General features: G+C 40.7%; 1 protein-coding gene across 1 annotated transcript; it reads right to left on the reverse strand.

Moving 5' to 3' along the window:
• Nucleotides 1-24,693, reverse strand: LOC131432775 (apolipophorins). The gene is made up of 10 exons (XM_058599279.1): nt 24,418-24,693; nt 10,650-10,676; nt 10,055-10,578; nt 7,003-9,993; nt 6,449-6,939; nt 6,256-6,385; nt 881-6,190; nt 689-821; nt 293-621; nt 1-223 (listed from the first exon to the last, which is right to left on the reverse strand). The coding sequence occupies exons 1-10, from the start codon at nt 24,491-24,493 to the stop codon at nt 197-199; spliced, it is 10,038 nt and encodes a 3,345-aa protein (XP_058455262.1). The 5' UTR covers nt 24,494-24,693; the 3' UTR covers nt 1-196.
• Nucleotides 24,694-25,235: the final 542 nt, after the last annotated feature.

The raw sequence follows: 25,235 nt of genomic DNA on the forward strand, positions 1-25,235 counted from the left end.
TTTTTAATTATAAAACTGTATTGCATTTATTTCGTTTCGTGCTTTAGTGAAGTACTACAATACGAGAAATAAAACACTAGGACTTGACTGTCAATGGAACTGTGATGAAACATTTTTCCTAGTCGAAGATGCTTTTTGGTATAATAAATATGGCTGGAAGTCATCTCTCCCCTAGCAGGTGTTGGTAGTGCGCTCCTTATCCTTTAGCTCCGCCCGCTTTTTTCTGCAAATTTCGAGAAAAAGAAAGTCGTGAATAAATCATATTCACTTGTTCAGCGATAGACGAACTTACTCCTGGTGGTAGGAATTTGGTTTCCTTAGCTTCACACGATTCCTCCGCATGCAGACCATGTCGCTGTTTGCACACGCAATCGCTGTGTACTTCTGTCCGGGAAATGGAATCACCGAGAGCAGAAGCCACTACTGCTACGAATGATTTCTTATCCTTGGGTTGCTTCAGTCCACTGAAGTTCTGCAGCACAAACACGTATCCGTCGTTCTTCTGTACCATATCGATCAGCAAATCCGTCTCGTACTTCAGGTTGTTCTTCAGTTCCGTTGATCCAATGTTTGTGCGTTTCTTGCTGTCGGCCAGAGTGAAACCTTGTTTCGCGTTGAAACCTGTGCCGGTGGAAAGTGAATTCCATGAGCGCGAATCTTTCTTTTGAACCACAATAAATCTACTCACCAACAATTTCTTTCACCTTCTTCTGATCCTTGCTGTTACTAATGCCCAAACTCTTAACCGGTGTGATCACATGTAGCCCAACGCCCTTCGACTTCAGATCCAGTGTAGCTAGAAGTGACTTAATAGCACGGGCCTAGAACCGAAATTAAAAATTACTGCCACGTTTCAAAATTTGAACCAAAGAACTCTTACCGGATCGGGTACCTTCTCGGAGTCATCGGAGTGAACGAGAACAATCGATTTACTGGCAGTCGCTCGGAACGGATACTGCAGAGCCTCGAGGAATGCACGAGCATCCGAGGTAGCGCCAACATCTTCAGCAGCCGTTTCGGCTAGTTCGTGAAGCGTCTTCAGGAAACCGTCGATCTTTTCGTGACCGGTTACCAAGGGTTTGCAGTTCTCCGGTCCACTGACGTCCACCTGTCCCAGTTTTCCTGTGAAGTCCAAACTGCCTCCGCTAGTGAACAAGCTTACATACTTCTGGTTGCGGTTATATCCCAGTACTACCACGTGCACATCTGCAATTCCGCTGGATTTCAGTTCCTTGCGCAAATCGTTGATAGTTGCCTGGACCAACTCGCCCAGCAAAGAACCGATCGAGGTATCCACTACCAGAACAACGTCGGCCTGCTTCTGGGGTGACTTAACGCTGAATTGGTCGCCGACGTCGATGCTCTTCCCGCTAACGGAACACTTTTGACACTGTGCGGGCACATCTACGGGGATTAGCTCCAGCCGGCATGCGGATGCGTAGGCGAAGGCAATATTACAAGCAGCCTCCTCTGCGTTTTGGGCACCATGAACGGCATGTTCGCAAGCTTCCCGGAAGTTGGTCTGATCTTTGAAGAAGTAGCAGTACCGCAACGAACTGTCACTACTGAACAGTTTTGCGCATACCGGGCTGCTGTGTTCATGCGAGACGTGATCGTCAGCGGCCACCGCAGCACACGCCTTTCCGGTCTTATAGCTGTTAGCGAATTCCGTTGAACTCTCGGAAACCTTTCCGTTCGGAAGCGTGAAATCATCGTACGGTTCGTTGTTACCATTTCCGAGTAGACCCTGTACTTTGCCTAGATAATATCCGGATACGGTAAAGTGGCACACTTTCAGATCAGTGGTACACATGACGTTAGCTCCATAGGTGGTCAACAGATTGACGGTGTAGTAACGTCTCCATGCGTGGATGTCATTCTTGTGCAGCGGAAGATCCGCGGCTTTGCCGTTTAGTGTCACCACTCCCTTATCGTTGAGCTCGAGCACATCCTTATCGATCAGAGCGACCGATTTTAGCTTTCCATTTTCGACGTTGGCTACGAGGCTGAAGTTTCCGTCCACGAAATCGGAAGCCAGGATGTACTGACAGCTTCCCGCGAATGTGAAGTGACGTCCATCGAAGGTGAAGAAATGGCTACCGTCGGCAATTTCTCCGTGCATGGTGAAGGGTGGCAGAACGGCAAGCGGATTCCAGGCGTACGGACGGAATTGATACAGGAAATCACGTACCGAGAGGAACTTTTCGTTTCGTAGATAGTTCAGCGGGCTGAACCGTACACTGCTGATGTATGGGATAAATTTGAACGTGACGAATGACGGCAGACCACCGGCCAATCCGGGCTCGTCTAACGTAGTGGTTACGGAGGTAGTGAATTTATCGACCAGCAAATTAATGGCTTTCATCAAATTGATAAAGATTTGCTTCAGCTCTTCTACATCGTTGACCGGTTTGTTCTCCAGCTTCGCAGTGACGTAATTGTTGACGGAAGAAGTGAACGTCTTGATCTCGGGAACTGGATACAGATCTTCAGCTAACGTAAGCAACTCCTTCAGCAGTTGGTAGGCGTATCGATCCAAACCATCGAAGTATTCCTTGAACGTTTCCTTCAGTGCCTTGAATTCATCAAACGAATCGAAGTATTCCTTGATTGCCTTGTACAGCTCCTTGAATTCCTTATCCAACGTGGCGATGGCTTTGTTGAACGTCTGAGCGAAGCTCTTGAACATTTCCGAGAAGTTCTTGGCAATTTTGTTGAAATCTTCCTCGAAAGCCTTCAATGCCTTGACGGTGCGTTCGAATACAGCTACCACCAGTTTTACGGTTTCTTCATACACATTGAATACAACGGCTTCCGCCTTGCCCATGAGATCCTTCAGAATTGGTTGTATTTTTGTGTTGTACGTCTCGGTCAGCTGAGAAATGACATCGGTAACGATGGCAGAAATTTTCTTGAAGTTCTCGGCAAATATTTTGGTTAGTTGACCGACAACTTCGTTGACGGCTGCGTAAATTTTGGTGATGAAATCAAAGAATTGTTTGATTGTTGGATCCTGCAACAGATCATCTTGTACTTTCTTCAACTGCTCGCTGTAGTCGGCCTGGAATTTTCCCACGTCCGGCAGGGCCGCTATCGTATTATCGAACACTTTGCTCAGATCCGCGTACACTTGGGTGTACTTCTTTTCAAACTCAGCCTTGGTGGATTCTAGGTCACTCTGAAGTTGCTTGTTGAACGTCTGCAGGAAGCTCTTGGCATTGGCTTCGTTGACTTGGTATTCGGTTGACAGGAAGTGGGTAGCGTCGAGAGCAATCTTGGCATTGAGTAGCTCCTTTTCCAGACCAACAACCTTAAAGGTGGCAGCTTTGTCGACTGCAAACGCACCATCGACGTTGAAGAATTTGTCCTGGTTCAGGGAGAACTTGGCCGATGAGAATCCATTGATGTTCGACTGTAGCACGATCGGACGGTTCGGTACCAGTTTGAGGGTTGCGGTGATCTCGGCTTTGTTCTTCTTAGAATCGTAGGAACCATGCGCACGTATTAACTCATCTTTGAATTTGTTCAGCAGGAAGTCGACCTCTTCTGGGCTAGCGAACAAATACGTTCCGAATCGGAAGTCTTCGAAAGGTAGATTGATGGAAACGGCGGAGCTGAGCTGTTTGGTAGCGAAAGAAAGGGCGGAGTGTCCACTGAAACCGCAGTCAAATCCAAGACCCTTGCTTGCCACGCTTACTTCGGAGCTGACGTTGAAACCCTTGTAGCTTTGGTCACTGTTGACGTACTTAGCCACGGCAACTATCTTATCGTTGGCGTTCTTGAACAAGTCAAGTTCCAGCTTGCTGTCAACGGTTTGTTTTTCACCATCCAAAACTCCGGATACGCTCACAACGAGATCTTTGATGGTTGGGTGCGAGAATTTCAAGGAACCAGAACCGCTAACTCCCGCAGATCCAACCAGTTTCGTTTCACCAGTGAAACCGAAGGTGGCCTTGTTGTTCGGGGCATTCTTCTTGTCTAGGTAAATCGAAACGGAACTGTCGTACTGACCGAATTTATCTTGTGGATATTTGAAAACTCCTTCAATGACTATGGAGCGGGTTGGGAGAGTCAGACTTGATCCGGCACTGTTCGGATGCAGATACAGCTGGTACTGGTACTTGGGTTGTTTTTTCTCCTTCAGCTGTACATCCGTTGTGTGGTCCAGAGCGAAACCATTGCCGCTGGTCTTTGACGCCACATCGAACTCGTAAGCGTAACCGAATTGGGTGAGATCAAGTACGGCCAGAGCTTCGTGGTTATACTTGTTCCCGGTGCGTTCTAATTTGGATTTGACCTCCAAATTGCCGCACTTGTTGTTGTCGCAATACTGGTGTTTCAGATAGAAATCGGTGGGTATCAAACGGTATTCCGTAGCAGCGCTAATTTTGTCGTAAGCGAACGCCACGGTGTAGGCGTCTCCGGAATCTTGTAGTTTTTCCCGCGTCATTTTAAGGGTAGCGATTTGTTGTTGTCTGTCGTAGAGCTTGATGTTTCCTTGACCTTCGACGATGGTGCTTTTACCTTGCTGTTTAACGGTGTAATCGAAGGACCCACTGAGAACATTCTTGCCGTTTTCTGAACCCTTGAATTCTACACCCTTTCCGTTGCTTCCCGGTTTCGAGTTCACTTCAATGCTCACTTTATTGGCGTTTAGCTTTGGAGCATCGATATAAAGCTTAGTGTAGAACGTTTCGTAACTCTGACTGTTGACCTCGACATTTGCGTCCAAATTGAAGTCACCGAAGTTGAGTACCTTAGTTTCTGCCTTAAACGCACGGTCACTGAGTTGTTTGTAAGATCCATACAGCTTGACATTTTTGCCCGGATATCCAAGGTTGAAGTCCACCAACGGGCTGGTATCGGACAGTACTACGGCATTGTCTACGCTGTATGCTTTGTCATCGGCTACCAGATTCAGTTTCGTGTTGAAGGCGTTGTCGGCCGATTTGACATGCTTGAAGGTTAGCTCAACGTTCTTGGCGTGCTCGATATCGGACTTCAGGGTAGCGTGCACCGAAACATCATCAACACCGTCAGCCTTAGCTTCTCCGCTGAAGGCGAGTGATTTTCCACTGCCGTATTTCACTTGCAGTGTTCCCTTGGTCGAGATTGGTCCATCATCTTTACCTTCGTAGTTGTATTGCATGTCAGCTGACAGCGGATCCGTGTTAGGTAGGTTGACTTTCACGTTGGCTGTTCCGTGGTTGATGTTGCCCTTGGCATTGGTCGATACTGCTACGACCTTGTCACTGTAGCCAAACGAACCAGCGTATTCCAGTTCATACAGACCGGTTTCGCTATCGGGTTCCAGGTAGGATCCCTTGGATTCTAGTGCAAGTGTTTTTATTGGAGCTTGCGGAATGTTAAGTTTGCCCTTAACTTCATGGGAATGTGGCTTTCCTGGTTTACCAACGTGGTAGTTTCCACTCATTGAACCATCAAAGTCCGATCCGTATTTGCCAGCCAGTCGATAAACCGCGTGAACCTCGCAGTATTCGTCCAGATCGAAAGCTAGCTCACCGGCTTGCGGTATCAGTGACCCTTTCACCTTCACGTGCATGACTGCATTCTTGAAGTGTCCAACCGGTTGATGTTTTGCCGTCAGCTCCAAATCGATGTCCTTTCCTTCCAAGTTGGTGTACTTAAGGTTGTGTACCGTGTCGAAGAAACGAGCCTTGAAGTTTCCGTCCTTCAAGTTACCAGTTAGTGCAAGCGATTGCTGTTTTCCGTTGGGCAATTTATCCACCAGGTTCGAAACAATGCTACCCGTGGTCTTCTTGTCGTCTTTTCCATCCAATTCACGCTTGATATCTCCGGACAGCTGACGACCCGTCGGTAGCGTTAGCGAAAACTTTCCACTCATCGTTCCATCGGTGGGCTGTCCCGTTTGCTGGCCTTGGACGTTGAATTCGTACTTTTCAGTGAAAACTTCCAGCTGGTTTTTGCTATCGAAGCTGCTCTTGGTGACCTTGTTCTTGGTGTCGAAATGTACCTTCTTGCTGTTGTCCTTTTCGAAGTCATAGTAAAAGTCGGTGGCGATATCGTAGATGGGAGCGTTGATCTTGAACTTCGAGTCCAGCTTCAGTTTGCGATCTTGCTTCACAAAGTTGATCAGAGCACTGCCATCACCCTGGCCGTCCTTGGCTTTGAACTCGCCGTTTCCGTCGAGGAAATCCTTGACAACGAACTGCGGGAAGACATTCGGCTGTTAGTTTCTGTATGCATTCGGGTAAAAAAAAGGAAACAACTTACATTGAATTTGCCGTTCGAGTTTTCGGACCGGTCCACCTTCAGGTCGTACGTAGCGAATTCGTTCTTGCCTACCAGAACCTTAGCATTCGAAAGCAAGCTGGCGGGGGCTAGCTGAACAGACAAAGTGAGCCTGGACGACAGAAAATAGATAAAATATTCATACCGAATTTAGGAAAGGTTCCAGCATACTTACTTGTAGGGATCAGCTTTCTCGACGGCTACGAACAGACCTTCCACATTCAGTTCTCCCTCCTGTTCGTTGAACTTGTTCGATGCAACTCCGTTCAGCTCAACCTTGGTACCGGTGCTGGCTGTCAAACGGTTCTGGAACTTGCTCTTGGCGGCATCGATCGAACGCTTCGACACGAACTTGAAGAAATGTTTGTTCAACGAAGCACCGACCGTGACGTCGTAATCGCCGGCGGTTTTTTCGTTGTATTTTGCATCCACGTTAGCGGCAACCTTGTACTTATCGTAACCGTATTCACCGTCCAGCTTGAATTGGTTCTTGTTGGTTGCCAAATCCAAACGGATCGACTGCTTCGGCAGCTGAAGTTTGTTCGACAGTGATAGCGATACCAGTTTCTTGTCCTCCAGCTCAAATTCGGCATTCTGATTCAGTTCGTATCGGTTCGATGGATTGTTGAAGTCCTTACCGGATACGAAAATGAATACATTCTTGAACTGTTGGAATAAAAGAACAAATTAACAAATGTGCTTTTCCGCTTCCAAAATACCGCAAATTACCGACTTGTCCGAGTACGCAACTTCCACATTCACTTTGAAGTCTTTGTTAGCATCGCCTTCTGTTTTCTTCTCCAGGTTGAAGTTCACGTGTTTCGGGCTGAAGTCCAAGTGTCCCTTGACGTTATTTTTGCTGGTTCCTACCAGGACCGCCAAATCGGTATCGAAGCTGGGGCCGTTTTGATTCACCACTCCATTGATCGTCGTTTTCGGAGCATAGGGACTTGTCCATTCGATGTTTTCCAGGCTGTACTTCGTTGCACCTCCGTCACCCTTTTCAACTACAATTTTACCCGTCGTTTGGACAAGTTTTGCCACCTGAGCATCCCCGCTAGGCGTTCTGATGGTGAAGATGGGAATGTATTCTTGCCGTTGAGAGGAACCAGCCTTTTCGAATCCGACCTTGGCCAGGTACTCGTCCGGTCCGTTGTGACCCAAGGCGTATAAGGCAGCTTCCTTTTCGTTATTATTCATACCAATGGTCACGTCTAAGTTTCGCAGGGGCGATACCAGTGTGGCCTTCACGTAGGCGTCATTCTTGAAGAAGCTTTCGAGCTTGAGACTAGCCGATCGCTTATTATCCGATCCAGGTGTATCAAATGTCAGCAGTAAACTCTGATGTTGCTTATCCGAGTCATCGTATTTGCCCGAGAAATGATACTTAGGATCGACTTCCAGATAGAGTTCAGCTTGGTACTCTCCATCCAATGGAACCAGAGCTTTGCCGGGTATTTGTTTTTGCCCGGCTGAAGCACAAACGGTCACACCGATGATGTGGTACAAATTGTCAAAGCATTCCTTGAACTCCTTGACCTGTTGATTTAATTTCAGTGGAACCGAGATCAGTTGGTTTCCACGTTCACGGGTCACAAATACCAGCTTACTGTTGAAGTTGAACAGCTCCTGTTTCTTGAACAGTGAATCGATGGTTAGATCGTAAGCCTTTGCGTCATCAAGCAGACTGAAACTGACAGCACTGCCAGTGGCTGTGTGCGCTGATCCCGACAGCTGCAGACCCGTACTGACCGTGTAGGCATCGACACTCAACGTTCCCGTCAGTTCGTAGCTAGCGCTGGGTACCAACTTGACATTGAATTTGGTATTTTTGTAGTCCTTAGCGATTGCCTTCAGGTCAACTTCCAGACTTGTTTCCAAGCGTGCCACTCCGGCTCCTTCGTAGGATAAAGTCAGCGGAAGACCGGCCGCAGTTGGGTACACTAAGTCACTGTCCAAGAACAAAGCATGCTGCTCGAATACTCGATCGTATTTTTTCGCACCCTCCAGGAACTTATCGAAACATTCCAACAGCTGATCCAGGAACTCCTCAGGTGTATGGGGTACGTTCTCACCAGAACTGAGGAAGAACAATTCCGAACCGAAGAATTTGACCGAAAGATCGAGATTGAAATCTTGCAGAGCATCGTTGTGCAGGTTGACGGTCTTGGCAAAAGCTCTAACGTCCTCTTTCAGTCCACGACGGAATCGACTCTGTGCCTTCTGTGAAAGTTTTCCGTACTGCTCTACCAGTGTGTTGTAAGCCGTCTGTAGGTCCATTCCCCGGAAGAATCCTTTCGGGCCAAAGTAGTGCTCCACAACGCGGTCCAGATTGTCCTGTCGTCCGTCGATCTCGAAAACATTGAAGTTATTTCCGAAAACTTCCGAGCTGACGTTGAACGTCACCGATTTGGGTAGGAAACTTTTCTGTGAAAAGATCACACTGGTGTCGGCACTGGCACTTAACCCCAGGGATTCCACGGCGTACGAGAACTCGCGGTTGAACGAGTACCGGCGGAAGTCGAACGGGAACTTATTAGTAGTACGGATGTTGGCAAAGTGTTGACGGGCTGCATCTCGCGTGATGTCAACCGAAGATCGGAGACTTGCCAGATGGGTGGTAATAAAGGATCCCACCTGGTAAACCTTCTCACCATCCAGCAGAGCCTTGATCTCGTTAGCCACGGCAGCAGACGGGCATTCCACCAGAGACAGATATGCTTGAATGCGAATTTCGGAATCTTCGTTGGCATTTTTCAGGAAGTCAAGGGCAGAATTGACAACTTTCTTGGCACAGGAAGCGGCCGGGTATGCTTGGAATGCGGCAACCCGAACACGGGAAGATGACTTCTCGGAGGTACACTGGATGACTTTTTCGAGCAGCGGCGATGCCAAGCTGTTGGTATTTTTCACTCCCTTCAACACGGCCACAATGATGTCCTCCTCGGCACGGTTCTTCGGTTGACACTTGCCCAGTTTCACAGCGAATTTGTCGGAGATTTCCTTGACATCGGCAGATTCACAGCCATATTTCTGGCAGTACTTGTTTACCAGCGTTCCAACGCTCAGGTAGGCCTCACGAGGGGGATTACCATCGAGCAACAGTTTGGCTGCTTTCAAAGCTGGTTTACTCATCGACGTGACAAGGTTCAACGAAACAAACATCAGTTTCTGCTCCTGACCATCCGTTATTTCTTTGTTTTTGTACAGATTGGCCAACGCTTCAACGGCCGCTCCCGTTCCAACGCGGAACAGTGCATCAAAATAGACTTTGCGAGCCAAGGACTTATTGCGGTGCGCGGTTCCGGCTTTCACCTGCTGGTAAAGTGACAGCAAATCATCCTTCTTGGAGAATCGCAACAAATGAATCAGCTCAGTGAAATGGCTGGCCGTAGGTTTGCCGACGTTGTGGTTGCTGTCGTACGAGTCTACAACGGTCTTCAGTTCCTGCTTGATGGTTTCCAGGTTGCCCTGAGCGTCGTGTTGTGGATTCTCAAAGATCACCGAGCGCGGAATCTCGGCAGTTAGAGCAGGTGCACTTCCAGCCTTCGTACCCGTGTATGTAAACTTGGTGGTGACTTTGGCCACGGCTCCCGAGTTAAGCTTGGCGAATGGTACATATTTGTACTCCTCGCTTAGCTTCACCGATTCCAGAATACCGTTCTTGAACGACTGTTGGCTGTTATAGTTGGCGTTCAGCAAGGGTGTTGCCTTAATACCCTAGAATGAATTGGTCGATTAATACACGAAGGAAACGCCAAACCATAAAAAAACTACTTACCGCCTTGCTGTTAATGACGCCGGTCACTATCGTATTACTCAGAGTCTCCCGGTAGCTACATCCTGCGAGATCACGAACCTTGTTGATGACGGTGGCACCGCCGGTAACGAAATTCGAAAACGTAGTTTGGCACACACCGAAAACATCGGTTTCGAACGATTTGTGTTCGGCGGATTGCAGCAGAGAAATAATACCGCGCTTAACGTTCAACGAAAAGTCCGAATCGCTTTGCTCGGCACACAACTCCGGCAGCAGTTCATCGTTGGACAGTGTGAACAGAACGGGTTTGGTAATATCGGAACTGAACTGCGATTTCCGACCGTCCGGTGCGTAGGTCGTCAGTGACAGCACTTTTAACGTGTACTGGCAGTTATCGGCAGCGTAGATCTCTACCTTACCGTCAATCTTCAGTGTGGTCTGTTGGGCATCGACTTCCTCCGCGGTTAACTGTATCTGCACAAAACTGTCCAAATCGTAGCTGTAGACATTGCCCGGTTGGAGCTTGTACTTGGACGATTTGTTGGCTGTGGAAAAGGTTCAAAGTTTTTGAATTTAGTTGCATGGAAATCATCGGTCAATGGCACACTGTACTCACGGTTCGGGCAGCCTTGTTTGCAGGATGCTGCAAGAAAACGAAAGAAAAGAATCGAATCATTATCTCCGTTCGAATGAACTAGAATTACATAACGTCTGAAACTAGTAAGCGCTGAATCATCCATTTGTTATCAGCTGTAGTGAACAGTTTCTTGATGATTCTGCGAGGCTTGAACTCTGTGTTATCAGCCGCAGTACGGGTCGTTTCGAGAGTAAACAGATTAGTTCAGCGAACATGAACTTGAAAAAATGTCGATGCTGCTTGCAAGATCAAAGAAAGTGAATGACCACATTTTGTATGATGCAAGAGCAGGTCACGAGAAAAAAAGATTCAAAATAAGTCGAGTTATTCAAAGTATTGCCTATAAAAAATTGCGACATTCTGACGCCATTCTGGAAAATCATGAGTTTTGAAGCCAAAACATTTCTTGTCTTTTGAGCACAAGAAGGAATCGAAAAGCGAAGCATATTCTGGTAAGAGTGTTCTGTGTCGATTGTAACAAGTAATAATCGGACGACGCGAACTCTGCACTATACAGCGTGAGATAAGTCATAATTGCCACTATAATAGAATTAATTTGTTTGACCTAATTCGATTCGTGGGGCCGAGCGTAGCTTTAACGAAAAATTACGGTCTCTTTTGATGTGGAACACATCTTTATTTTCTATATAAAGGTGCAAATCAGAAACTCAAGAAAAACTACACGTAGAAATGTGGTCAGGTTTTAAACACGTACAGCTCAGTCTATTTTGTATCAATTATTAATATTATTTCATCATTTGATAGGCAATATTTCTACGTTTCGATTTGAATGTATCAAGCCACGTATTTTCAATTATATTTGATTGAAATTTTGATTAGTAGCAAACAGTGTCCTATTTGGCTGCTAAAAATCTTTGGCATACCGAATTTCCCTGCCATAGACGACGGTTTTGAAGGAGTAAGCGATGTATTAAAGAGAGAGCATCGCTCTGATTGGTCAATCGATGCAAAAGCGAAGCTGTTGGAAGCACGCGAATCTATAGAAAGAAGCGAAATTAAAGCTAGCGTTTCAGTTCTACTCGTAGAATGCTAGAGGTAGGTTGTTGCTAGAGTGCAAGACAAAAACGTTTCATAAAACGATTTGAAGCTTTAAGGGCTGAGGCCAGTTGTTAGCGTGAAACCATTCTCTCCATGCTCTCTCGTAAATGTGCGAATTGACTCTCGATGTGGCCGGGTGGCCAAGAAAGTTTTGATATTTTAGGTTACAAGTTTGACTACATCACATAAAATCCAATAGAGCTACCGCTTGTTTGGTAGCCTTGCTGAGCCGATTTTATTTCTCTCTCATGTTTCGTTACGTTACCAGGACACAAGAGCAGAAAAAAATGGTGCCGCCATAGAAATGGACTTACCATTACAAAAATAACATTCACTTAATTTTTATCGCGACAACATGCACTAATCGCATCCAAACTAAATTATCTAGATATTGTCAGGATAGATTTTTGATCCATGCTTTTGAAGGCGAGATATTCAATCAACAAGTTGAAAGTTCCCGGTTTCAGCTATGCAATTCTTCCTTCAGAAAAAAGACTTTCCCGACCGCTAAAGTCAAACAATCATTCTGAAATTTTCACAGATTAATCTAAACTAATTTTCTAAGTGATTGTCAGTTGGGTTTTTTTTATATTCGTCACCTTTTCTTAGAAAATCAGATTTGAAGCGTGAAAATAGACCTTTAAAAAGTCCTAAAACACACTGGCCTCAGTCCTTAATTGGTATGCTCTGATCTTGTGTCATGCAAGCTCGGAATTGCATGTTATGTCGTTTCCCCATGAGAAATTGACAACTACCCCTGGATAAATTTTGAGTGCTTAAGATTAATTTCTAATTTATATAAGATGAACTCGATTGATAATGAGAAATAGTTTATCACTTCAACCGAAATCGCAGAATGGTAGAGAAACTTAACGCTAAAAAAAACTGCTTGCATAAAAAACTTGAACACAAGCTTGGTGAAGAGAAGCTTAATTATCGAAATCGCAAGTATGTACAAAGATATAATTACATACATTTGGGATAATGGTGCAATTTCGTCGGTTATAAAACAAATGCAAATCAAGACAAATCCCGATGAACATTAGAAAAGGTTTCTCTTGGTTTACTTTCTCTTTCAATTATTACGGCAAATTCCAGTAATTTCCAACAAATTCTACAGTGCATATCGAAAGTTGATGGTTTTTGTTATAATCCTATGTGAAGTGTTAAATGAAAAGATTGCTGATTGGACCGTAATACTCGAAAGAGAAAGTAAACAAAGAGAAACTTTCATTTGCACTTAAAACCTTTTGTCGTGTTTGTCTTCAAATGATGTGTTGGTGTTGGTTCGGATTGATTGAACTTTTTTTATTGTAGATCATTAGAAATTTTGGTTGCCTTGTTCCACATCAATGGCTCGAACAACCCCATGGGGCTTATCCTTGTAGTTTTTTGGCCCAAAATCAGACCACATTTTCTTCAATGTCTGCTTGAAACGAATTAGGTTCGATACAGTGTTTCTTGAAAGATTTTACAAATCCGAAGTAGTTCGTAGAATACGTTGCTTTGGCCGTTTCACCGTTTTTAGCGCATGTATTTTGCGTGTAGGGATCTCATGGCACATCAAACCAAGAACGACTTTAATTCACACAGTAACAGGAAAAAATCCAAAAATGCATCACCGCCCTTTGACATCCCTTAGCTTTAACTCAAACGGCACCAAATTTCCCACCTTTTGATTGTATTCCATTATATTTGGGCCTATGGAAATGGCTATTTGAGCCACGCTTAGTGATACTGATAATGATTCTTGCGCTGCAAAGCCTTCAATTTCTGGTTTTCAAAAATTATTGGACTTCCCGAACGTTCTTGAACGTTAACATAACTTCTTCTAAAGTGTTCGAACTACACATGAAAAGTCAATTCATACATATTTTGGACCCCATGAGATTCCAAATGCAAATTATTTGCCTTAGCCGAAAATGCTCCATTAAAAAATGAAAACTGCGCTTGTCGAATACTAGAATACTATAGAATACTATATGACATTGCCATTCACATTGATTGAAAGTAGCTTTGTTGAATTTATTATAAACAGATTTGAATAAATGGAAAAGTTAAATAAAACTAACAATGCAGTGATTATACTCTCTTAACAAAATCACGAGGAAGAACATTTGGTTGCTGAAAATAATAATGTGCATAGCGTTGAATGCGAAAACATTAAATATTCGATTCTACGATAAGTAAGAAAATGATCCATAGTCGTTCAGGTATAACACAGTGATGTGTAACACAGTTCAATCTTGTGTATTTCACACGAATTTATATTCAGAAACATATAAAATTATGTGATTTGAAAATTACATGGCTTGAACTCGAAAGAAGTAAAAAACAAAAGATTGATCGTCGGCAGCGCGATTTGAACCGAGAAACTTTAGATCATGATGCACATCCGTTAGTCGACTGAGCCACAGAAGCACATATCTGCTCAATGAATAATTGATACATATAAACCCATACAGCGAGCGGCACTTGGTAGCCGAGCGCAAATTTCGCTTGGAGCATGTAAAAGGTCTGCTTTCATTGCCAACTGCTCCACCTGACGGCTGAAGTCCAAATGAGAGCATGACCTGAGCGTTTGAGGTTTTTAACCACGCAGAAGGTGCACTCTCCAAAGCTGCTGGTTGCTTAAGGTGAAATGTAGCGGAATGCGAAAATCGCTTTTTTGATCAATTTTTCAAAAACTAGACCGGGGACGGGTATAGCGTGATGGGATAGTCGATGCCTTTCACGCAGCCCGCCTGGGTTCGATTCCCAACCCCGCACATAGGGTCAGAAAAATTTTCTGGTCCGAAGAGGCGAATGACCTAAGATGTTAAAGCCTCTATAATTGAAACAAAAAACAAAATCCGACCGATTTTCGAAAAACCAAAAACACTTAAGTTTTCGAAATGAAATTTATCATAACTAAGTATTCTTAGAATTTTGAAATTTTGCTTTGCCGAGCCGTAATTGGTTTTTGAAATGTATAAACGGTAACTGTTCCGTTCCACGGGGATGATATTAGAACTGAAAAGTAGTGTTTGTAGCAGAATTTCACAAAGAATCTAAAAATGCAACTCAAAATTATAAAATTTTAGCTAAAACAACCGAAATTTGAAAAAGTTTGCTTAAACTTTTCCGCATTTTTTTTATTGCTTGCGCGCTGCTGTTTCGTATTGAGGTGGTGTGAGAAATGCACGGTGGGCACGGTGGCATTATATCGTGAGCAAAAGTTACATATAAAATTATGACGCGAATTTATGCAGCATTGGGTTTTGTGTTGAAATAAAAACGAGTTGAATACAATAAAATGGGTATTGTAAGAAATCGTTCATTTTCAAAGTAACTGTCATTTATAATGCTAATAAATAGTAACTGTCATTTATAATGCATTGATGTTGCTAAAGCAATAAAGCCTGGCTGTGTGATATCGTATAACAGGTATTATTTTAGATTGTAGCAATTTTTATAGCAAAACTATAACTTCATCATTGACAAGCTACTGAATGAAATACGAACCAAGTATTATCGTGACACAAACAATGTGGTAAACATTAAAAAACAACAGGCATATTCTTGGTTAGCAAGTTGGTCAATACATATACATATAACCTCATGTTAGTCATTCATAATTACTCATGATTTATAGCTCTAGTGTAAGAGTAATCACTAACAATAACGATTGAATTAGCATATATTCAAAGTGTGAAGGATTCAAAAATTCATTACGTCTAGTCTTTTTTTACAAACCACTATATCGAGAGGTAAGCCCACTGCGCTCAATCATTGAAAAAAGTTCTTGTTTCTATGTGTCCGTTTTTCTAGGTATGCTTTGTACGACGGTTCGTTCAACTGAAGCGGATAAAATTTTGCGTGCATTTTATGACGCTACATTTCACCTTAATTAGTTATGAATTGTTTTGTTTGTAGAATTATGTCACCTGAAAAATTTATAATTTTTTTATGTTTAGCAGTCGTGTTAGTGGCAATAGAAAACTTTTTGTTTCGAACTTGTAGCATATTTTCGATTTGCAGAAGCTATTGAATAATTACGATTCAGTCTGGACATTTGTTTTATGTACACACCCAAAAAAATTGAATATTGCAGGTGATTTAAATTCTCATACGATGCAATTCATAAAGACCTAATTTGTTGAGTGACGGAAAATTATATTTGTAATGACTTAATGTAATATTAGCATGAATTTTACTGGCTTTGACAGTAACTTACATTCTGCTAGGAGGTGCGCCAAGCAGATGTGTGCTGCTGTGGCTCAGTCGGTTAACAGATGTACTTTGTGATCAAATGTTTCTCGGTTCAAGTCACGGTGGTCTCTATCAGTATTCATTATTTTTGCCTTACTCATATAGAAAGGCTATGCAATCGCTGTGAAAACCTACTTTACAATGAATACATGAATATATACCATTCGACTCAGTTCGTCGAGATCACAAAATGTCTGTGTGTGTATGTATGTGTGTGTATGTGACAAATAATGTCACTTAATTTTATCAGAGATGGCTGAACCGATTTTCACAAACTTAGATTCAAATGAAAGGTCTTTAGATCCCATACAAAATTAGTCAGTTTCATTTGGATCCGACTTCTGGTTCCGGAAATACAGGATGCCATGCACCAAAATAAGGAAAGAAAATAATCACACACGTTTCTCAGAGATGGCTGAACCGATTTTAACAAACTTAGATTCAAATGAAAAGTCTTACGTCGTCATACACATTTCTTGAATTTCATTTTGATCCGACTTCCGGTTTCGGAATTACAAGGAAATATGTGCAAACATATTACAAAATGCGCATTCAATTTTCTCGGAACTAAGAAGCAAATAAAAGGTTTCAAAATTTTTCAAACAAACCTCGAAAAGTAAATCCAGATTCGACTTCCGGTTCCGGAATTTCGGTGCGATTAGTAAAAATTTTCAATTTCATGAGCATTTTTTTCGAAAGTGATAGCGAAACGATATGCACATTTTCTATGAAACTTACTGCTAAATTCATCTATTTGGTAAATCTAGTCAGTTAGTGAATATATAAAACAACTTTGGGATTACTAGTCCTCAGTTTCCGCTTCAGAAAGTAGTGAAGAAAATTTCCGAAACCGGAACTCACTTCGATTTCTCAGCAACGGTTAAGCCGATTTTCACGAATCTTGATTTAAATTAAAGCTCTCATTGTCTATAAATATATTGCGCAACTCCATTCAGATCCGGCTTTTGGTTCCGAAATTATAGGGCGATGGGTGTCAAAACATACAAATCGTCATTCAAAATGACGATGCAAAACTAGTACGCGACGGTACGTGCGGCTTTGCTCCGTTCGCAGCGTGCTTTGTTCAATTTCGTATAGCGTGCAGGGTTGCACATTTAAATCTATATGTATATGTTATTTGGTTTTAATTGCCGCATAATGTCTACTATATCGATTTTGATTGGTTCTTTTCGGCAAGCATTAACTGAGAGAGACGAAAGATATGAAATGAAAAGACGGATAGGTATTCTAGATTCATATCTTTCGTCTCTCTCAGTTAATGCTTGCCGAAAAGAACCAATCAAAATCGATATAGTAGACATTATGCGGCAATTAAAACCAAATAACATATACATGAGTTGGTTAAAATGTAACAAAAAAAATTCGATCTCTACTGAGTGTCAGGCCGTGTCGTTTGATGCGATATGCCCTCCGTTGTGTGCGGAACGAAAGGCTACGAGTAGTTCAAACACAATAGGTATGGGGTTGGCACTTTTAACTTAGTGCCTAAAAAAGCATTGGACACAGCTGCGGTGTCAGTAGTAAAAGAATAATAATCGCGTGATCGGATCTAGGCGGGAAGATTTGAATTCTATTTTGCCGGTGTCAGTAGCATAGTGTGGTGAAGAACTACACTTGTTACACGACCATACTTGGGGACTCGAATTTAGTGTTCGACCCCCTCAAGTAGAAGGTAAAATAGAATTCATTTCTTTCTTCTGATCATGCCTATATGAGCCTGCCTAGGCTAACTTTTCCGTTCTAAATTTATAACTGATTCAATCTAGAATACCTATCCGTCTTTTCATTTCATATCTTTCGTCTCTCTCAGTTAATGCTTGCCGAAAAGAACCAATCAAAATCGATATAGTAAATCTATATGTGTCAGATGAAAAATATGTAAATTTTTAAATCTTGATAAATCCTAATGATGCTTTTTTATAAAAGTACACTTATTGCCTTTCTCATATGGAAAGTTTATGCAATCAATTGAAAAATTGACTTGTAAAAATTGGCTCAGAGAGCTAAGTGTTCTATATCATTCGACACAGTTCATCTTCTACATTTGGCTTAAAACTGATTCATTTTGTAGGCTATATTGGTTATTTACTAAACGAACCGACTTCGGCTATACTGATTTCAAGTTCCCGGTTCCAGAAGTACCGGAAATAGTGGTCAAAAAGTTAAAAAACGAGACTCACTCAATTTTCTAACAGATGATTTGATCAATTTCCAAAAACAGGCTCAAATAAAAGTTCCTATAGTCTCATAGGTTGCTGTTTAATTTCATCTGAATCCGACTTCCGGTTCCAGAACTATAGGGTAAAGTGTGTTTAATTATTTAGTGCGACGATTCAAAATAAAGAAAAATTCTCATTAACTTGACAGAACTGTTTACAAATTGAAAAGGTTATGTTAGTTTATACCCAAAGAAAATTTCTTATTTTAGTCAAGATTGAAAAGAAAATTTCTTCACAGAATCTTCTAGTGATATTTTTGAAAATATAAGTAATATGAGAAAGGCATCATTACACCACTTGGTGAATTAAAAAAGGTTTTTTCAATGAATTTCATGTCATGGAATTTTAGACACAATATTAAATAATCTTTCACGTAAATTTGCGTGAATTGCGATGTTTGCATAATTTTTTTTGTCAAATTGGTGTTACTCGGAAAATGCTCTCGGTAGGAAAAATGTGTCGAGGAAGAAGTTGTAAGAAATCGATCGAGCACATCACAAAATATACACTGAAAAAAAGTTGAGCGCTTTTTCAAGATTTTAAAAGTTGACCGATACAATAAAATAATAGAACGTGTCTATTCGATTTTTTTCGAATTATTTTATTTCAAACTTAAACTCAAAACCCACATTCGTAGGTAATTTGTTTAGTATGAATTCAAAACTGAAGAAGTTATTGTTTAAATAACTTTTGAGCTACAAACCCGACGAACTAGGTTAAAGTCGGGTATAAATAAACGATAAAAAATATATTTAGAATTAGGCTCCTTTCTAGCCTAAATATTCTGAAATAGAATAGTCATTTTAACAAAAGAATATGACTTTGCATACTAAAAGCAATCAATTTGCTTATAAACGGATTTAATGCCAAATTGTACTCGCAGTTGACAGCACTCTCTTAGATTTGAATGAAGCTTTCTAAACATGTAGACTTATTCACTAAAAGTAACTTAGCATACTTTGTTATTCCAAAATATATCCAGACTGTCATTTTAAAAGAGCCTTTTTAAGCAATTTTTTTTCAAATAGTTATTGTCGTGAAACTACAAATTCTACAGAAAAAGGTTGTGTGAGTGATTTTTACAAAATCAGTTAATTTTTGGAATAATCCTTATCTTGTACTACACTAAAAAAATTGATTTTAAAAATTTACAAAAACTAACATTTTTGGTTTTGATAAAATTTTGTACCAAGATAAGAGATTTTCTTCCCTACCACCCTTTCATTGCAATGCAAGTTGGCACTTAAAAGGAAAAAAAAGTTTTTCTAACCAGTTCTATTTCTTGACTAAACGGAATTGTTTATCCGGTGTCTTTCTATCGAAAAGTAAACTAAACTGAAAGTCATTATCATCCAAGACTCCAATGAAGCTCGACTTGTGAGAAATTACACCGCATAACCTATTGCTTGTTGCCCGATATTGTCAGAAATTATTAGACAATTTTTTACCATAAAAATGCCCACCTTGCAACGAATCTAGTTTTGGGCAAACTTCCATTCAAACAAAGAATGTTTTGCCTTTCTCATATAGAAAGGCTATTTTTTTGTAATTTGACTTCAAATTTTTTGAATCTTTTTATTTTAGTGTACGGTTAGAGAAGTAATATTTTATTCGAAAAGTAGGCTCTTTTTGCGAGCATCACTAGCTCAAGAATTATTTGTAGGATTTGTTATTTTTTGACTAAAGTTTTTTTGCAAATAATTAGTAAAACTGGTTTAGCCAATACCAAAAATGGATCTTTTTCTGTATATCGGTTTTGAATTTTTGCAGCCGATTTTTTCGGTGTAGGACTCAATAAGAATTTTTTTCAGTATTTGACTGATTTTGTGAAAATTGTTAGTACAACACATTTTTGTAGGATTTGTCGTTTTTCCAGATATATTGGATTTAAAAAAAATAGGTTAAATTTTTTTTTCCTTTTCTAGATACAGCCTAGATCAATTATGAAATAAAATACAAAGTATGTGAAGTGTGTTTTAGTGACAAAGTCTACATATTCAGAGAATTTCATTCATATCTATATATTTGTGCGAGTTGGAGCAAAATTTGTCTGTAGTAGCCTTGTTCCTTAGAAGTATCCGCTTTTGAAATTGCGTAGGGGTTTTTTTTACCGCATTTCGAAATATTGAGATATGCAATGCAAAGAAATTACATTTTTAATGAATTACCTCGGTGCAAAAAATATCAGGAAGTTGCATGTTTCATTTGAAAGTACTGGTTTTGTATGTGTATTGAATCGTTGTAGATATAAAAATTAATTTCGTTTTAATATAATTTTTCAGGTTTAATTTCTTTTATTTTCAGCGTATATTGGAAGAACGCAAAATTAAATTACAGTGATCTCTTATTGGATATAGTTTTTGAGCAAATTTCTATTCCCGAGTTAGATTTGAACAAATCATATACAAAAATACATTCGTTTTTTTTTTTTTCAAACCAGCCTTGAATCGAGTCATTCTTTCCATCCGTGCAAAAATGTTTTGCAGTATTGAAGACATGTACAAAGGTACATTGAAATCGTAGCAAACTGATCTTGAATTTGTCATTTTTATGTCAATTTGAATAAAAGATTTAAAGTCACGTAACAGAAAAAATAGGTATGTAAGTAGATTGTGAGCATTTGGTAGTACTTGTTCTGGCGACCAAAAACTAAGCAAAGGTACAAGTGACGTAAATCTACATACACACTTATTTTTCGCCAAATCTCGGTAAAATAGTTGCCGAGATTCGCACCTCCGAGTACTCGGGAATCATTTCGGCAAAAGATAATATTGCGGAGAGGGGCTTGGTAATCTCAAATTTGACTAACATCAAATATTACCGAAATCGTAAGCAAAAAGAATACTGAATGTTCGGTAGAAACAACGATGTGGAACTTTTCTTTTGAGCTGATTCCATTTTTGCTATTGAAATTGCGTAGTGCAAAGTGACAATGCCAAACGTAAATGACAGTTGTCTAGCAGAATTTCGGCAAAGGATAACACATATTTCGAAATTCTAGCAAACGCATTTACTGATTTCGGGATAATTGTTAATCACTGATGATCAGCATAAGATTTTACACAGAAAAAATGACAGGATTTTACAGGGTCCGAGTATGGGTTTATATGTATCAATCATAGCTATGTGCTTCTGTGGCTCAGTCGATTAACTGATGTGCTTTGTGATCTAATGTTTCTCGGTTCCAGTCGCGTTGTTGCTATCGATCTTTTGTTTTTTTATTTCATATGATTTCAAGCCATGTAGTCACACAATTTTACCTGTTCTTGAATATAAATTTGTGTAAAATATGACGCTAAATTTATATTGCATCTTATAAATGTTATTGTTATTGATTATGTGAAATTTTTTGGCTCCTTACGATATTTTCAGTTAAATAATAAATTCGGGGAAGTACACCTTTCCACTAAATGACCCATCCAGTAAAACAGGTAATTAGCCCAAAATGTAAGTAAGGTTTAATCAATTTGATGAATAAAAACGTGCTTAATCCACCTAGCAGTGAGATGATACCTTTTTTTTATCAATCCGCATGTGTTTTTTGCATGAATATTCTTCGGTGTTTTAGTTCTCATGATATTATTTTAATGACCGTCGTTTTAATCGGCAATTTGAGATTTTAATCACTTATTACCCTGTAGTGTCGAAACTTGCAAATCGGACCTAATTTGAATCTAAACGTGTGACAATCGAATGAACATTCCATGAGATGTTGAAGTAAATTCCACTTGAGAGTTTTTAGTCATTATTTACGGTACTTCCAGTTATGACGAATAAATTGCAATAGTCTTGAGTCCAACTTAAAAGCTTTTTGGGATTGTCATAGAAGATGATCGATTTGAATTTTAAAAATTCATTCCAGAATCGGAAATCAGAAATGAATAAAAATCATTAATTTTGTATGGGACCATAAGTTTATTTTAATTTGAATTTTTGTTATTGAAATTCGAGTTGGCTTTTTTTGAGAAAACGATTTGCGAAGACAGATAAATTCACTTGAGTAGCTGTATAGTATACATTTGTTTCAATATGTTTTAAAATCAGTGTAAACTTCTTTGAGAAATCGTAGTGCAAATGAAATTTATGGGAATTTTCCGAATAGAAAACTGATTACCACTAAAACTCAAAAAGGTCTATTTTGTTATCGACTTTGGTTCTTAGATTTCATTTGAATCTTAGAAGTCGGATCCAAACATAACTCAGGAATCTTGTTTGGGAGCATACGACATTTCATATGAATGTGAGTTTGTAGATAAAGGTTGAGTCATCTCCGAAAAAATTGAGTGAAATTATTTGTCACACATGCATTTGCTGATCTCGACGAACTGATTCGAATGGTATATGGTTGTTATGTTCTTCCAGCATTTATTGCTGTTAGTAGTTTAAATCAATATAATTATGGAATTGCTTTCAACTCGAAAATTCTGCCATCATCTGGTTTACATATGGCATAATCGAACGATTATGTTGCCAAAAACGAACCGTGCTAAAATCGGTCCGAGGCAAAATATCATGTTGTACACAGTCTTTTGGGTATTTAGAAACAAATGTATGTAACAGTATAAAAAATCGTGTTTTATGTTGCTCCCAAAGCATTTCTTTGCCAGACAGCGTTCAAAACTTCTACTGTTGGAATAGGGGAAAAAGTCGCTTACACAAAAATTTCGATATCTCCGTTAGAAATGGACGGGTTTTTACAATCTATGGCTTGTTGGGTAGGTATTACCGTGCGGAATTCAAGTCTAAAAACATATTCTGTTTTCAAGGTCAATTGTTACAGATTGTGAAAATTTTGACGTATAACTCAAAAAGTAAACATCCGATCCCAAAACCATTCAATAGCGTTCAGGGTGACGGTGAGACCTTTTATTTGCGACTAGTTTGATCAAAATCGGTCAAAATCGGCCTCGGAAAATTTTTCTAAAGTTTGAGCGAATTCTATAGTTATTTTTTATATTTATAAAAAAAGGTAAAAATGTCATAGCAAGATTTGAAGTCTATAGCTATAATTAATTCTAGTTGAGTGGTAAAATTTGATCAGTAGCAGCATTATACTATTTATTTAAGGGGCACCTTACAATCTTAGGAAAACAGCCATTGTGGCAAAACTCAAAAGCAGTTCTCTTCGCTGTCGTTGAGCGAAAATTCAAAAGAGTGAGTCAGTTTTTTGGAACATTTTTCTAATTAAACTAATGCTTTTTTCTTGAAAATCCATATGGTAATTGCTGAGAAAACAGCATTTGCGTTGTTCAACAATGGCTGATTTCCTAATATTGCAAGTAGAAACTCGATTTAGGTTGATGGTAGTCTTCAATCTATGGGCAAAATTTTTGTGGAAGGGTTTACCATAGGTGTTTACTAATAGATTTCAGTTACTGGAATTTGAACTACAATTGATGCAGTATTGACAGTTTTTTAAGAGAAAACACGTAGTGTTTTTGTTTTTCTGCTAGAATTCTATCATGACACGTTATTCACATTTAAATCAGTTGAAGAAAAGTACGCTTGTTTTTTCCACAACCCCCACAGTAGGCCTAGAATTGAACGAACCTCATCCCGACCAGCACACTAGGATAGTTCGAGCGATCAGCTACTAATCTTGGAAGCTAATCAAAATTCGTTCGTTTCGTCTTATCACCAGCTACGGTAAGCATGTTTTAGAAAAACAAAAACACATTTCTAACGACGCCTCTAATCGGGATCCAGAAGTTTCGCTAGAACAAACGTGGCGGTGGGAAACGAAAACAAGCCTGTCAATCATCATTTATCCGAATGGCGGCGGATCTGCTGCTGTCTTTCGAAAGTGGGATTTAAATTTGGAAGCGGATCAATTACCGCTGCTACTGGTAGGCAGGCACCCACGTGGCTCTCCGGTGGAATCTTCCAACAAAACGGGACCGCATACTGGGCCCGGTATTCAAACCAGCATTAGGCGCGCAGCCTGTTTTGTCTGTTTGTCTGTTTTGAAAACGCTGTCCCGAGCGTCTGTCTAGAAATGCGCTCATAAACCTCTATTGGCTGAATTGTTAAATTGGTTCACACATCATTATCACCCAAGTCTTTGTTTCTGAGGGACGACTTGCGGCCGCTCGTCGGAATTTACATTCTAGTCTTCCGGATGAGCCTATTGAGGCTTCTAAACTTCGAATTTACTGTTGCGTAAATTGATAGCTAGGTTACAAAGTTCGATCACGTACCTGCGAAAACACTTTGACACAGCACTAACGATATCACAAAGGTACAGAGTAGGTTCCTGGTGCTAAGGACCCACATCGTGAAGGTCAACGCAGTTTTCGCGCACTCTTCTCAGTCTCGTTTTTTTTCTTCTTCTTGATTTTCTCACTCAGATCTCCAATTGGTTACAAATTAAAGGAACTTCGGTATGGCAAGTCCTCTCTGCTGACGCAGGACCTAGGAAACTTCGCTTTGGCTATTCACAAACAATCCACGCTGGTCCACGTCCCCGGGAGGGTTCTCGAGCAGAATGACTGGTTTAATTTATAGTCCGGCAAACTTATATAGAATCGGTCGGTACCTCTGCCACCAGCTTCGTCACCGACCGTGCCCACCCGGTCGTCCTCTCAAAAACTCGTGCATACATACGTACACTCTCACTCAGAGCAACGACGGATACCACCGACCGGGCAGAAGGCAAAATCCATTGCGATGAGCAGTATTACACACTGATAACAGGCACCGGCGATCACCGAGGATCATTCACTTTCACATACCTTTAAGCCGATGTGAGAGTACGAACACGGATGAAAGTTTCGGTGCTGGTGGCAGATGAACCCCGGCACTCGATCGCATTCGATGTATGAAGTTCTGTTATCATGACTGGCTCCGTTGGGCATAACTGATCAAACAAGGAAGGTGAACAAGGATTCCGGGCGGGGAAGTAATTCTAGTTCAATTTGAGTATATGGTTTATGTGTGTTGTAACCACAAATTGGTAGTAAATCGAAGATCTTTATTTTTCTCGCATTCTTGAAGGGTTTTGTTTTCTGAAAGTCAG

The sequence above is a fragment of the Malaya genurostris genome, chromosome 2 (genome assembly GCF_030247185.1).
Source record: "Malaya genurostris strain Urasoe2022 chromosome 2, Malgen_1.1, whole genome shotgun sequence".
NCBI classification, from domain to species: Eukaryota; Metazoa; Arthropoda; class Insecta; order Diptera; family Culicidae; genus Malaya; species Malaya genurostris.

Excerpts from the sequence above, each read along its gene's own strand:
- LOC131432775 (XM_058599279.1), bottom strand. The coding sequence starts at position 24,493 with ATGTGGGTCCTTAGCACCAGGAACCTACTCTGTACCTTTGTGATATCG. Across the intron at positions 9,994-10,054 it reads GCGTCATTAACAGCAAGGCG|GGTATTAAGGCAACACCCTT; the intron begins GTAAGTAGTTTT and ends AATTCATTCTAG. Across the intron at positions 6,386-6,448 it reads GAGAAAGCTGATCCCTACAA|GCTCACTTTGTCTGTTCAGC; the intron begins GTAAGTATGCTG and ends TCTGTCGTCCAG.